Here is a 13,457-nt window from a genome sequence, read left to right on the forward strand (position 1 = left end):
TTAGAAGGCCTTAAAGGGGGTGAACAGCAGCAGGCGGTATATTGTACTCCGTGGCACACACAAGAGGCAAGAAAGTATTGATACTAAGTGTAGATTAGTGGTTGGATTTCTATATTATAACATAGGCGTGCAAAACAATTGCATCACATCCTCCATGAAAACATTGAAAAGCAATAAGTCAGCAGCATAAAACGTCTGCGAACTATTGTAAATGATTTTACACTCGCTGGCATCCGCGGTCTCTGCTGGCAGAGCCCGCATCATACAGACCAATAAAACGCTGCGGGGCACCTGCAGCGTTTTACGCATACGGTCGCATAAATGAGGCCTTACTGTTTTCAATATCAAACGCCAAATGGAGCACATGCTGCAATTTTTTTGAACACTTCTGTATATATTTTATGCATATGTAACTTCGTAGAAATAAGCCCAAATAAGTGGCATTAGATGACCTAGGGAGACATAATCCTGGTGTGCTAGTACCTCATTATATACTGAAGTGCACATGTGCCATATTCTTTTAAAAGAGGGTGCTCCTAGCCTTGACTGTGCCTGAGCATATAGGCATGCAAATAGGTGATGCTATAAAGCCTCTGCAGCGCCACCTATTGGAAGGTAACACAGGCATTATACCATCTCCCATTTGCATACTAAATTTACCAGAGGAGCATTGGGTGACCTATAAGTCTCCTCAGTCCAATTATTCATCTTATATGATATAAGTGCTGGTGGTGAATTATGACTAATTAAGGATAACCATGTGCTTATGAAAAATAAGATAATGGGATTAAACACCAGATACATAACAGAGCCAAATCTGTGATGTAACCTGAGCGACTTGTTATTTTTAGGGACTGTACGAATATGTAAGACCGTGTTGGGAGAGCAGAGCCAAGCCAAATCCAGGAGATGTCAACTATAAAACATTTGCCGCCACTTATGGAGCAGATGTACCCCCAATTCCTGGCCAAAAAGACGTCGGTGCATCTGTCATTCAGGTTCATGATTCTCAGATTCCAAGGTCAGCAGTGAAATGGTATTCTTCAGCTTAATGTCTGTGGATTAGTATATGAAGTCTTCGTACATCTAAAATTTCAGTGTTTTATCTGTGGGACATTGCTTTAAAGTGGATGTGGCATATTGCAGAGGTATTCGCTGCTAGTAGACATGACTCCTTGGGGAGAATATGGGGCGTCATGGAGGCACCTAATGCCAGTGTGTGTGTGTGTATGTGTGTGTGTATATATGTGTGTGTGTATATATATATATATATATATATATGTGTGTGTGTATATATATATATATATATATATATATATATATATATATATATATATATATATATAGCTGATGGATAATCAGATTTGTGATATGGATACTTAATAGGAAATAACACCAATAAATACTAATACGATGGTTAAAAAGGACAAAAATAGATCATGCTGCATATTTCACACATGTCCAATTAAAAAACACCCATGTAAATGGCCCTTTAGATATACATTAGCTTTGCTTTATGGTCCGCAAACCACGGACCAAATAGATTATTCAAGGAGTTGTTTGAGAAATGAAAAATTGTGAAAAAACCCAGTGTATTCAGTAGTATAAATGGATCCTTGACTACCCTTAGTTAGTATTTCTTTTTACTCTTTTTGTCCAGAGGACCATCATTAAGGACTGAAAATGGCAGCTTAACACAGAGCCCATCCTGCTAGGACAGGTAGCTTCAGGACAGAGCGATGATCACCTATTTAAGCTCACCTTGCTCCTCTGTCAGTAATGATTCCCCTTGCATTAGTAACCCCTATGAAAGGACAATAGAGGTGATGACTTGGGACTTGGGAGATGTAGAGTCCGTCTGATGGTGATGGGGACCATCCATGTATCGGGCCATAAATCCAGGTGTTTGATCACGTCCTCTTGTCAATGATTGGGAATTCAAGCTGATAACTTCCAAATTTCTCCTCTCCCTATCTGTCTTAAAATGACCTTTCTGTATTAATACCTTTAACTCTATCATACTGTGGTCTGTCTCTGAGATGTGTGTTTTTCCACAGGTGTATCCAGCTTTTTCTTTATTGTATGTCTGTGTAGATTAATCCTGGATTGCAATTTCCGCTTAGTCTCCCCCCATGTTGAGTCCCTCAGTCCTACTGCATTGTATTATTGTATTACACCACGTCTGAGGATGTACATGAGAAGGCATCGGTGATTTTATTCTCCTGTTGTATTGGGTATGTGGACTGCGTTGCAGAGATTTCACATGGTTGTGGGCGTAGCCCTTAGGGGTGTGGCCAATACAGAGGGCGTGGCTAACCTGGAGCAGGGGAGAAAGAATGTGTGAAAGAGAACGAAAGCTGGTGCGGTTAAGTCGTGTTGTATACTTGTGTTGCCAATAATGCTTGAGCCCACCCAATACACCAAAGCATTATTGGCAATCCATTGTGTGTTATGGCAAATTTTACCATGTGCAACTCCAACCCCCGTGTGAGCTAAACAATGGTAAATACATGCCGAGAGGTGCAGTGTAGCAAACTAGAATGCTGCAAACCTTACATGTGAACACAGCACCGATGGCCGCCGTCAGACACACAATGAGTGACTCACACGTGATGTTCTCTGGACTCCTTCTTATGTTCTCTATCTGCTCCAAACTTTCCTGAATTCTCCAGCTGATTATTGTCTCTGCAAAGATATCTTTAGCTCCTCCAAAAATAACCGCACACACTCTTGCCTGAAAATATACTCTTTGTGGGAAAAAAAAATCAAGCCCCTAGAAGGAGTGGTTTTGCTACAGAACTCGGCTTGCAGTTACATCTCAGGCAGATATCCAAATAATTACAGTTGCGAACAAAAATTTGGGGGGCTCTAGGGTCCACTAGGGTTAAATTGTAACCAAGCACAGCCTTTGTCATAAGCTGCAAGTTGGCTCCCCCTTTAAAACGTAACCTTTATTGATATGTAGTAAAATATATTAGTAATATAGTAATATTAGTAGCAATGAATTAAAAAAGATCAGTCTCTATGCAGTGTGAGTGTAATATATTAGACAAAACCAGTCTAAGGGAAACCATATCCCGCCTTGCTGATTATGCACAGATACCAGGATCACAACTGTAACACTTGCTGCAAATGGTGCGCGCTACCATGCAGCAGTACACTACTATGTGCTAAAGATATGGCAAGTGTTCGGATCCCTGTTTGAACTGCCAGCATGTGTGATAAATGCTGCCAGATAAACGAAGTCTGAGATGAGCTTTTGCAGGATAGATTACATGAGACTCTGTGCTTAAAGACCAGCTCCCCCAACTAGTTTCACCAGAACTGTGGCGTAATCAGGGGTATTGGAGCAAAAGCACATCTCAGACTTAAAGGGGTTGTCCCGAGGCAGCAAGTGGGTCTATACACTTCTGCATGGCCATAATAATGCACTTTGTAATGTACATTGTGCATTAATTATGAGCCATACAGAAGTTATAAAAAGTTTTATACTTACCTGCTCCGTTGCTGGCGTCCTCGTCTCCATGGTGCCGACTAATTTTCGCCCTCCGATGGCCAAATTAGCCGCGCTTGCGCAGTCCGGGTCTTCTTCTTTTCTGAATGGGGCTCCGTGTAGCTCCGCCCCGTCACGTGCCGATTCCAGCCAATCAGGAGGCTGGAATCGGCAATGGACCGCACAGAAGCCCTGCGGTCCATGGAGACAGAGGATCCCGGCGGCCATCTTCAGCAGGTGAGTATGAAGACGCCGGACCGCCGGGATTCAGGTAAGCGCTGTGCGGGTTGTTTTTTTAACCCCTGCATCGGGGTTGTCTCGCGCCGAACGGGGGGGGGGGGGTTTAAAAAAAAAAAACCCGTTTCGGCGCGGGACAACCCCTTTAAGGCCCTTTTACACGGGACGAGTGTCAGGCAAACGATGCCCAACACTTGTCGTTACACAGAAGCGAGTATCGCGGGGCAGCTGGAGGAGCGTTCTCTCCCAGCCCCTCTCAATTTACTGTAAGCAGCGGCTGTTCAGTAATGAACGGCTGCTGTTTACACTGAATGATCATCGTTCAGGATTTTAAGCTGCTTAAAACTGAACGACTGAATGATTCTCCTTCAATCATTCAGCTTCTGCATGCTTTTACACAGGACGACTATCAACCAGAACAATAATCGTCCCGTGTAAAAGGGCCTTAAAGGGGTTGTCCCACGATAGCAAGTGGGGTTAAAGGGGTTGTCTCGCGGCAGCAAGTGGGTCTATACACTTCTGTATGGCCATATTAATGCACTTTGTAATATACATCGTGCATTAAATATGAGCCATACAGAAGTTATTCACTTACCTGCTCCGTTGCTAGCGTCCCCGTTGCCATGGTTCCGTCTAACTTCGGTGTCTTCTTGCTTTTTTAGACGCGCTTGCGCAGATGCATCTTCTCCCTTCGGTTGGTCTTGGAAGCATCAGCGTTTTGGCTCCGCCCCCTTTTCGCGCCATCGCGTAGCTCCGCCCCCGTCATGTGCCGATTCCAGCCAATCAGGAGGCTGGAACCGTCACACATCATGGGGCGGAGCTACGCGATGATGCGTACAAGGGGGCGGAGCCAAAACGCCGATGCTTCCAAGACCAGCCGAAGGGAGAAGATGCATCTGCGCAAGCGCGTCTAAAAAAGCAAGAAGACACCGAAGTTAGACGGAACCATGGCAACGGGGACGCTAGCAACGGAGCAGGTAAGTGAATAACTTCTGTATGGCTCATATTTAATGCACGATGTATATTACAAAGTGCATTAATATGGCCATACAGAAGTGTATAGACCCACTTGCTTTCGCGAGACAACCCCTTTAAGCACTTCTGTATGGCCATATTAATGCACTTTGTAATATACATCGTGCATTAAATATTGGCCATACAGAAGTTATTCACTTACCCCCTCCGGTGTTGGCGTCCCTGTCTCCATGGCGCCGACCGAAGCCGCCTTCTCCCTCGATTAGATGCACTTGCGCAGTCTGCTCTTCAGTTCTGTTGAATGGCGCCGCTCCGGCGTGCTCGCGCATGCGCAGAAGACCTGTCCAGCGCGAGCACGCCGGTGCGGCGCCATTCAACAGAACAGAAGAGCAGACTGCGCAAGCGCGTCTAATCGAGGGAGAAGAAGGCTTCGGTCGGCGCCATGGAGATAGGGACGCCAACACTGGAGGGGGTAAGTGTATAACTTCTGTATGGCCAATATTTAATGCACAATGTATATTACAAAGTGCATTAATATGGCCATACAGAAGTGCTTAACACCGTTTGCTTTCGTGGGACAACCCCTTTAAGTTTATCACACATGTTGGCAGCTCATGCAGGAATCCGATTACTTGCCATAACTTTAGCACATAGCAGTGTACTGCTGCATGGTAGCAGGCACCGTTTGCAGCAAGTGTTAGAGGCATGACCCTGATATTTGGGCACAATCGGCAAGGCAGGATATTGTTGCTCTTAGACAGATTTTTCTATTGTATTACACTCACACTACATTGAGACTCTGAGCTTTTTAATTAATTGCTACTCTAATATATTTTAATACAAATTAATAAAAGTTACTTTTAAAGGGGGCACAACTGAGGGTTTCAGCTTATGGCAATGATTAGAGTTGTGGCATTATTAGATGAACGGGCTTGCCATCTGAGGCCCTAAAAGTGGTACCACCATCGATCTATAAAAACACTCTCAGAGGCCACTTGTGTGACTTTTTCCACTTGTGTAAAGCTTATTGACCACTAAAACCCTTTTCAATGCAATCAAAGAGATTTTGCCCAGTTAACAGAGTTTAAAAGGCATATTATTTGATTGTGAGAAGCTGGATGGTCGTATCGATGAATTACCCACCAACTGGGCCATTCTGACAAGGCTGTTAGGAGGTGTTAGATCCAGTAGATTAGGAGATATATTGCACCATCGATACAGACCCGTAGTTGTCTGAACTATTTCCAGGCACTTGGTTGACGGACATTTGATCTCATGGCATTATTATGTGTACTGCCAATGACCTACACCGTCAACTCCGTTTGCAGTGGTGTCTTGAATGATGAAACTGGACTGCTATGCAGTGGAACCAGGTTGTCTTCAGCAAGGAATCCACGTTTAGTTTGGGCATGGAAGACTGCTGTATTCATGTCTGGAGACCTAGGAGTGAGGTTTCTTAATCCTACCTTTGCTGTGGAGTGGCACACTGCCCCCATTGCTGATGTGATGGTCTTGGGGGACCATCACATACAACATACTGTCACCTCTAGTAGCGGTAAGAGGGACAATGACAGCTCAGCGATATGTTCAGGACATCCTGCAGCCACATGTGTTCCTCTCATGGCGGCTTCCAAGAGGAATTTTCCAGCAGGATAATGCCCAACCGCACACACAAGGGGGTCACAGGAATGTCTCCGCAATAATTGCCACACTTCCGTGGCTGCCAGGTCGTCAGATTTATCGCCAATAGAACATGTATGGGACCATCTGGGTCGCCGACTTTGACAGCCTATGAGTTTGCACGATCTAGAGGTTCAGTTACAGGAAATGTGGAGCGATATACCGCAGGATACCATACCGAGCTTGTATGTCTCCATGCCCGCCACATCTTGCATCCAAGCTAAAGGCGACCCAACAGGGTACTAGAGCCTCCATGACCCTGTATCACATCTTGCGTACAATCTAAAAGTGGTCCAACAGGGTCCTAGAGCCTTCCTTCTAGTGTGCGCTTTCACTCAATAAATTATCCTTTTGTTCTAATATTGTATCACTTATTTATATCAATATTACAATCACACTGCTGGGTGATGGAATAATTTTCGGGTGAAAATGAGACTGGGCTAGGTGTGGGGCCTTGAAAACTGGGTGACTCCTGGGAAACCTGGGTGATTTTGCAGGCCCGGTGTTGGTAAGATGTGGGAACAGGTCCAGCTTTTTTTTTTTTTTTTTTTGCAGCCTCCTCTTACAGTGAGGAGAAGACACTTCTGGTGAGGAGATTCTTTAGGTTCACAGTGGCTGTTTGTATGAGAGGAGAGGTAAATCTGGGAAGATTTCTTTTAGTCTATTGCCTTCTTGAAATATGAGTTGGAAATCAGAAATTTTCTTCAAGATGTTCATCTGGAATTTGTATGTGACCACTAGGGGCACCCTGTTATTCTCTTCCTTCTTTTCCTATCCCAAGAGGCTGCTTTATTGTGTCAGTTAAAACCAGCAGGTATGCATATCGGGGTAGGCCCCTTCACCAGTAAAGCTGGGTTAGACATAACTCTTGGGGCTGGAGAATAAACCCAGAAGGCGCTGTGAACCTGCCAGGGAACACCAGGAGAAGTGGCTCATGGGAATGTCAGAATATGGCATGTTGAATATCCCAATGGGTCCAGTTCCTGACCCCAGCCTGCGAATTAGGGCCAGTCTAACCAAAGACGGCGAAAGCAGCACAAAGGGGAGAACTACTCAAAGCTATGCCTCAGCAAGATAACGTCTTTTGTGTCCCTCATTGACACAGACGAAAAAACTGAAAGCAGATCTTGGAGTATCAAAAGAGAAGCAAAGTACACAATGATTTGGACACAGTGTCCTTTGTTGTGAACCTCTCATAGTATGATCCAAGGACATTAGTCATACGTGTGCTTTCCAGAAGACATGACATTCAGTCCCACAAAACCACTTGCCAACACTCTGTTTTGAAGTGATGTAGAGAAATATGTCCACAGAATGCAACTGATATAGCGTAGCGCAGGGTGGAGGAAGTACAAATAATCCCAGTCGGCATTTTAACAGCTGGATTGAGGTCTGTATTGCATTTCTACAATCTCTGCAATCAGAGTGGCCTGCCCCAGTGTCTCCGGTTATCTTCCTTTTATACTCTGCAGCACACAAAATGTGTAATCAACTGCTATCAACATAATGACGGAGATTAGTGCTGTCCTGTCTTATTACATAGTATACTAGGCTGAAAAAAGTCAAGTGTCCATCCAGTTTAGCCCGTTTCTGACCCTCGGATTGATCCAGAGGAAGGCAAAAAAAAAAATAATAATGAGGCAGAAGCCAATTTACCCCACCCTGGGGGAAAATATTCCTTCCCAACTCCATAATGGCAGTCAAAATAATCCCTGGATCAATGCTCTTCAGAGAAGTTTCCCTTATCACTCCAAGTCCAGCAGTCGGACGTTCCCCCAGATCAACAACCCTTCTGACTATTTAATGTCTATATCCTGTAATGCCATAGTGCTCTAATAAGGGATCTATTCCCCTCTTAAATTCCGCTATCAATTTCGCCATCCCCACGTCCTCAGGCAGAGAGTTCCACAGTCTCACTGCTCTTACAGTAAAGAACCCCCTTTTATATTGGTGATGAAACTTTCTTTCTTCTAGATGTAAAGGATGTCCTCTTGTTACCATCACAGTCCTGGGTATAAACAGATCATGGGAGAGATCCTTGTATTGTCCCTAATGTATTTATACATAGTTATTTGCAATCTTTTTTTCTAGGACAAATAATCCTAATTTTGATAGCCTCTCTGGGTATTCTAATCCTTCCATTCTATTTTTAATTTAGTTGCCCTTCCTTGAACCCCCTCAAGCACTGCAACATCTTTCCTAAGTACTGGTATCCAGAACTGTACACAGTATTCCATGTGAGGCCTGACAAGTGCCTTATATAGTAGAAGAATAATGTTCTCATCCTTCGCCCCTATACCTCTTTTAATGCACCGCAAGACTTTATTTGCTTTTGCAGCAACTGACTGGCATTGATTTCTTCAGTTAAGTCTACAGTCCTCCGGTACCCCCAGGTCTTTTTCCATCTCACTTTTCCCTAGCAGTACCCCATTTAGTGTATATTGGTGACATCCGTTTCTCCTGCCCATGTGCATAACCTTTCATTTATCAGTATTGAACTTCATCTGCCATTTTTCTACCCAAGCCCCCAGCTTATCTAGGTCCAATTGCAGCGATACATTGTCCTCCGTTGTATTATCTTGCGTAATTATGCATCGTCTGCAAATATCAATATTTTACTGTGCAGCCCCTCTATCAGGTCATTGATAAATATATTGAACATAATGGGGCCTAGTACTGAGCCCTGTGGCACCCCACTAGCAACGGTGGCCCAATCCGAGTACAAATCCTTTATTACCACCCTCTGCTTTCGGTCTTCAAGACAATATTATTATCTAATGTGTCCTGCCATGTTTACATAATACAATATGATAGCATTAATATAATACAAATGTATGCTCCTGTCACTAACACAACAGATTAACAAATCAAAAAAATGTATACGGACATCCAAGAAAGCTTGTAGCAAATGCCAAAAAAAGACATTGTTTACATCATTGGCAATTTTCAATTCAAAAATTGGCACAGAATAAGAAACCCCAATAGTAGGGAAATTCAGTTTAGGAGAATGAAATGATGCCAGCGACCGACCTTTCCTGATTTGCCAAGAAAACCACTTGATTATCAACACAGTGTTCACACAACCAAACCATCACTTGTACACCTGGACGTCTCCTAACAGAGTTCACTGCGATCACATCGATTACTTCTTGTGTCCCCCAAAAATAGAAAAGTTCAATTCTAGCAGCCAAAACATTCTTAGGCCAGATTGTGATTCTGACCACCAACTGCTTGTTGCCAAAGTCAAACTAAGTTTCTGCAATTGCAAAAAATATGCAGCAGCATTGAAGTTCAAGACTGACTCGGCGCCTCTCGCTTCCGTAGTAAAAGTAAAGAATCATTTCAAATTGCTTAGGATCATTTAAAAAATTGAAGTTTTTATTGGGCGATGCAAAAGGAGCATCCGCATTTTTAACATGCGTGAAGAGCTTTTTGGTGTGTCCTTTTTTGTTTGCTGCTTCCAATTCCATGTACGTGCATTCCAAAACCATTCCTTGCCCTTCCTCGTTTCACACCGAAACTGGGCATTTGGTCACTAGAAATCATCCCTGTCTCCTGTAGCTTTTGCTTCTAGTCAAATGTCGGCGACTTGAATGGTGTCTGCTTCAAGCCACGTTGCTTTTTTGAATGGTATATTTTCTATACAGAAGAACTTGCAGCTGATGGTTTTCACCAACATTTGTGTAAATAGAAGAACTAACAGAATTGGAGCCAAAAGATTAGACAAGTTTTCTTGCTGCTTCCCAAAAAAAGTAACCAGAGAGAGTGCCGCACAATAGCCCTAATACCACATGCAAGCAAAATCCAACTGAAGAGTTTACAAAAACACATGACTGGGATCATGGAACTGGAACTTCCTGATGCACAAGGAGGTTTTCGCATGAAGAGGAACAAGAGACCACATTATAAATCTCCGATGGATCTTTAAGAAGGCTCAGGAATACTAAAAGGAAGTGTACATATGCTTTATGTATTACATTCGATTGCATTGAACAAGACAAACTGTGGCCATGCCAAATGGGAGTCCTGGGGTAACTTGTACAGTCGTTGTATGCGAATCAAGAGGCTGTGGTCAGGATCTCCAACTCCATACGCCACAAAGGCGTATGCTAAGCCTGCATCTTATCCCCAGCATTATTCAAACTATATGCTGAGGCGATCTTGAGGCAATGCAATTCAGACTAATCCAATATTGGAGTCAAGATCGGTGGAAGAAACCACAATCTCAGATATGCAGATGATACAACCTTGATGGCAAAAAGTAGGGGAGATCTTTAACAACGGATACCTTTTCTCTTCCTTTAACTTTTACTAAGCCTATACTTGAATATCAAGAAAACTAAAATTATGACAACAGCCGGTAACAGTGCAAGAAAAATCAAAATCAAGAATGAGGAAATCGAGGCAGTTCAAGACTTCATCTTCCTCAGATCAAAAATCGCCTGTAATGAAGAATCTGCTCCTGAAATAAAATAAATCCTTCTAGATTGCGGTGCAATATTTAAGTATACATAAGAACTGGAAAAGCAAGGACATGATCATTGCAACAAAATGCCTGGTAGTCAATGTAATCCTTTGCCAAATCACAAGTTATGGGTGCAAAAGTTGGATGTTGAAAAATACGGAAGAAACGCAACCAAGATTAGAAACAAAACAGTCCTACACCGTATCAAACTAAAGCAAAATCGTGGAACCAAGACTCTCATACTTCAGCAACATAATGCAAGCTAGTTCATTAGAAACATTGATTTAATGTTTGGAGTAGTCGGCAGCAAAACGAGACCTGTCCGCCAAAGAACCTGCTGGTTTGATACTTTTTAAAACAGACCTCAACGTGCAAATGATCTAACTGAAAAAAGCAGTACAAAACAGAACCGCATAGAGAGGGCTGATCAACAAAGTGTCTGAGAGTCCGCTCCAACTAACTGGACAAAGATAGAACATTAAGTATGCATTATTATGCTAGTTTGAGGGGACATATGATAAGGTGACAACATCAGGGTCAGGAGAATAGGAGCGTGATCTTACCATGACGCTGTGCCTATTGTGGCTCTCTGGGCTCTAGGTAGCATGAAAAGAATCTACTAAAAACCTATCTATCCTAGAAAATGTTCTGTGTTTTGTAGAGTAAAATGTGTACTCCTTCGAATTAGCGTTTTAGGCTTTTTAAGAAATCCTACAGATCCTCCTTAATCAACCACCGAGACAGGGTGGGCACAAACATTCTGCCCAAGCTATTTGCATCAACCTCTCTGTCACTAATAATGTTAAAGTCTCTGCACCGAACGGAGTTTTCTTTTTGAATCTTATTTGTTTTTTTTCACTAATTTTGTTTAGAAAGCCGATCTGTGATGAATTTGGTGCATATATATTTACTACTAGCTTATAAACCCGGCTTCACCCGAGTTAATTTGATACAGGTGTTTACGTGTTCACACGGAAAATTTTATGAAGTTAAGGTTACTTTAGAGGAACCGAGGAATAAAATATGTATACACAGAGAGGAGCATCAGATTCTCCTCAGGCTGCATGTACCGATGTCCCTCTGCAGAATGTGCCATCCCTCCCACTCTCCTCACTTAAGACCTAAAGAATGATCGTGCCAAATTTCACGCATTTCCGACACCGAGAAGTTACATTACATAGTGGGGCACTTTTTCAATTCGCATTAAATAATCGAGTTGTGACCCCTTTACTTATCCTATTTAGGACCTAAACAATGCTCGTGCCAAATTTCAGGTTTGTATGACACTGGGAAGTTAGAGAAATAGTGGTGAGTCAGTCAGTGATTGCTTTCATATATATATTTCAACAGAATGGTATTGATTTTTGCATACCTAGACAAGATATCTGCCGCCCACACCTATCTGAGTCGACAAACTGAAAGTCCACTGTTTTACTAACAGCCACAAGGACTCCCAACTTCTTCTAAACGTTGGCTAGAAAAATTGTCGGATAGCTAGGGTAGGAGAATTTTGGGCACTTCTGCTTTGCAGAATATGTTTGTACGCAAAGAACGTCTGCCTTTAATTTTAAGGCATCCTTCCATAGAGCAGATCTTTTATACGAAGAGTTCACTCCCTTTGCGTTGTTATAAGGTTAATAATCATGGTGGGGCTTCATGTTGATGCTTGTTGGCGGCTTTCCCCAGAACTTCTCCATGGGATAAAGCTTGGTATGTGTTTATCATCATTTCCTCATGTTTGGTGGATTAGCGTGCAACTTATCAGGATAATGCTTCTTAAACCTGGCGTTCCAGGGAAGGATGTGTGGAGAGAACAAATTTTGGGCAAGGGAACTTTTGTCATCAAACAAAGTTGTGCGTTCCTTCTTGTTGGGGAGATGATGTGGCCCTCTATGGGAAGGAATACTAATTGGGGGGAAAATCCAGCCGTATAGGATGGGAACCTCCTGTGTTTATTCAAATTGGATTTACTGATCCCAACGCTACTTTTAAGCCCTTGGAAAGAGCTTAATCTTCTCATACAGTGATGGTAGATTTGGAGCTTTCTTGACTCTAGTCAGCAAAGCTTCTTTAATATGAAAAATGTAGACGTGAATAGTCTGATCTCTTGGGAGGTTTTTTGGGAACATTCCTTGGTGCGGTTGCCTGTGTGCTCTGTCAATCACCAGTTGTTCCTGGCTAGCTGCAGAGAGCATTGTGTTAATGAACTGCTTCACATAGACTGTTGATGCTGATGGTGAGACGGACTCCTCAATCCCTCGTATTTTTACATTGTTGCCCCTGTGTCTGTCTTCTAGATCCGCCATTTTTAATTTAATAGCTTCTATCTGTTCTACCACCGTCGATCAGCTCATTGTGGGAGCTTGTAAATTCAATCACTTTGTTCTCTTAGTGGTTGACTCTAGACCCTATTCGATTTATAGTGGAGTTGAAAGTAGTATGCTTTGTTGCTAGATCTTTTTGCAGTGAACCCCGCAGCACTACTATCTCCTCCCGAATAAAGTTCTCTGAAGCAGCTTGATCAGTGCAGGCAATATTTAATAGCAGGTAATTTCTTTCCGTGGGACTTGCTCCCCTGCTTGTTTTGAGACCTGGTCCTGAGGGGTT

At 43.0% G+C, this 13,457-nt stretch overlaps 1 protein-coding gene across 1 annotated transcript in view; it reads left to right on the forward strand.

Annotated features, from left to right (window-relative positions):
- Positions 1-13,457, forward strand: part of ALDH16A1 (aldehyde dehydrogenase 16 family member A1) — an 83,720-nt gene that overhangs the window by 47,110 nt on the left and 23,153 nt on the right. The window contains exon 12 of the mRNA XM_066607818.1: positions 852-1,021. Within this exon, the coding sequence (XP_066463915.1) occupies positions 852-1,021 (170 nt within the window). The remainder of the gene's footprint in view (positions 1-851; positions 1,022-13,457) is intronic.

Source organism: Eleutherodactylus coqui, chromosome 6 (assembly GCF_035609145.1).
Source record: "Eleutherodactylus coqui strain aEleCoq1 chromosome 6, aEleCoq1.hap1, whole genome shotgun sequence".
NCBI classification, from domain to species: Eukaryota; Metazoa; Chordata; class Amphibia; order Anura; family Eleutherodactylidae; genus Eleutherodactylus; species Eleutherodactylus coqui.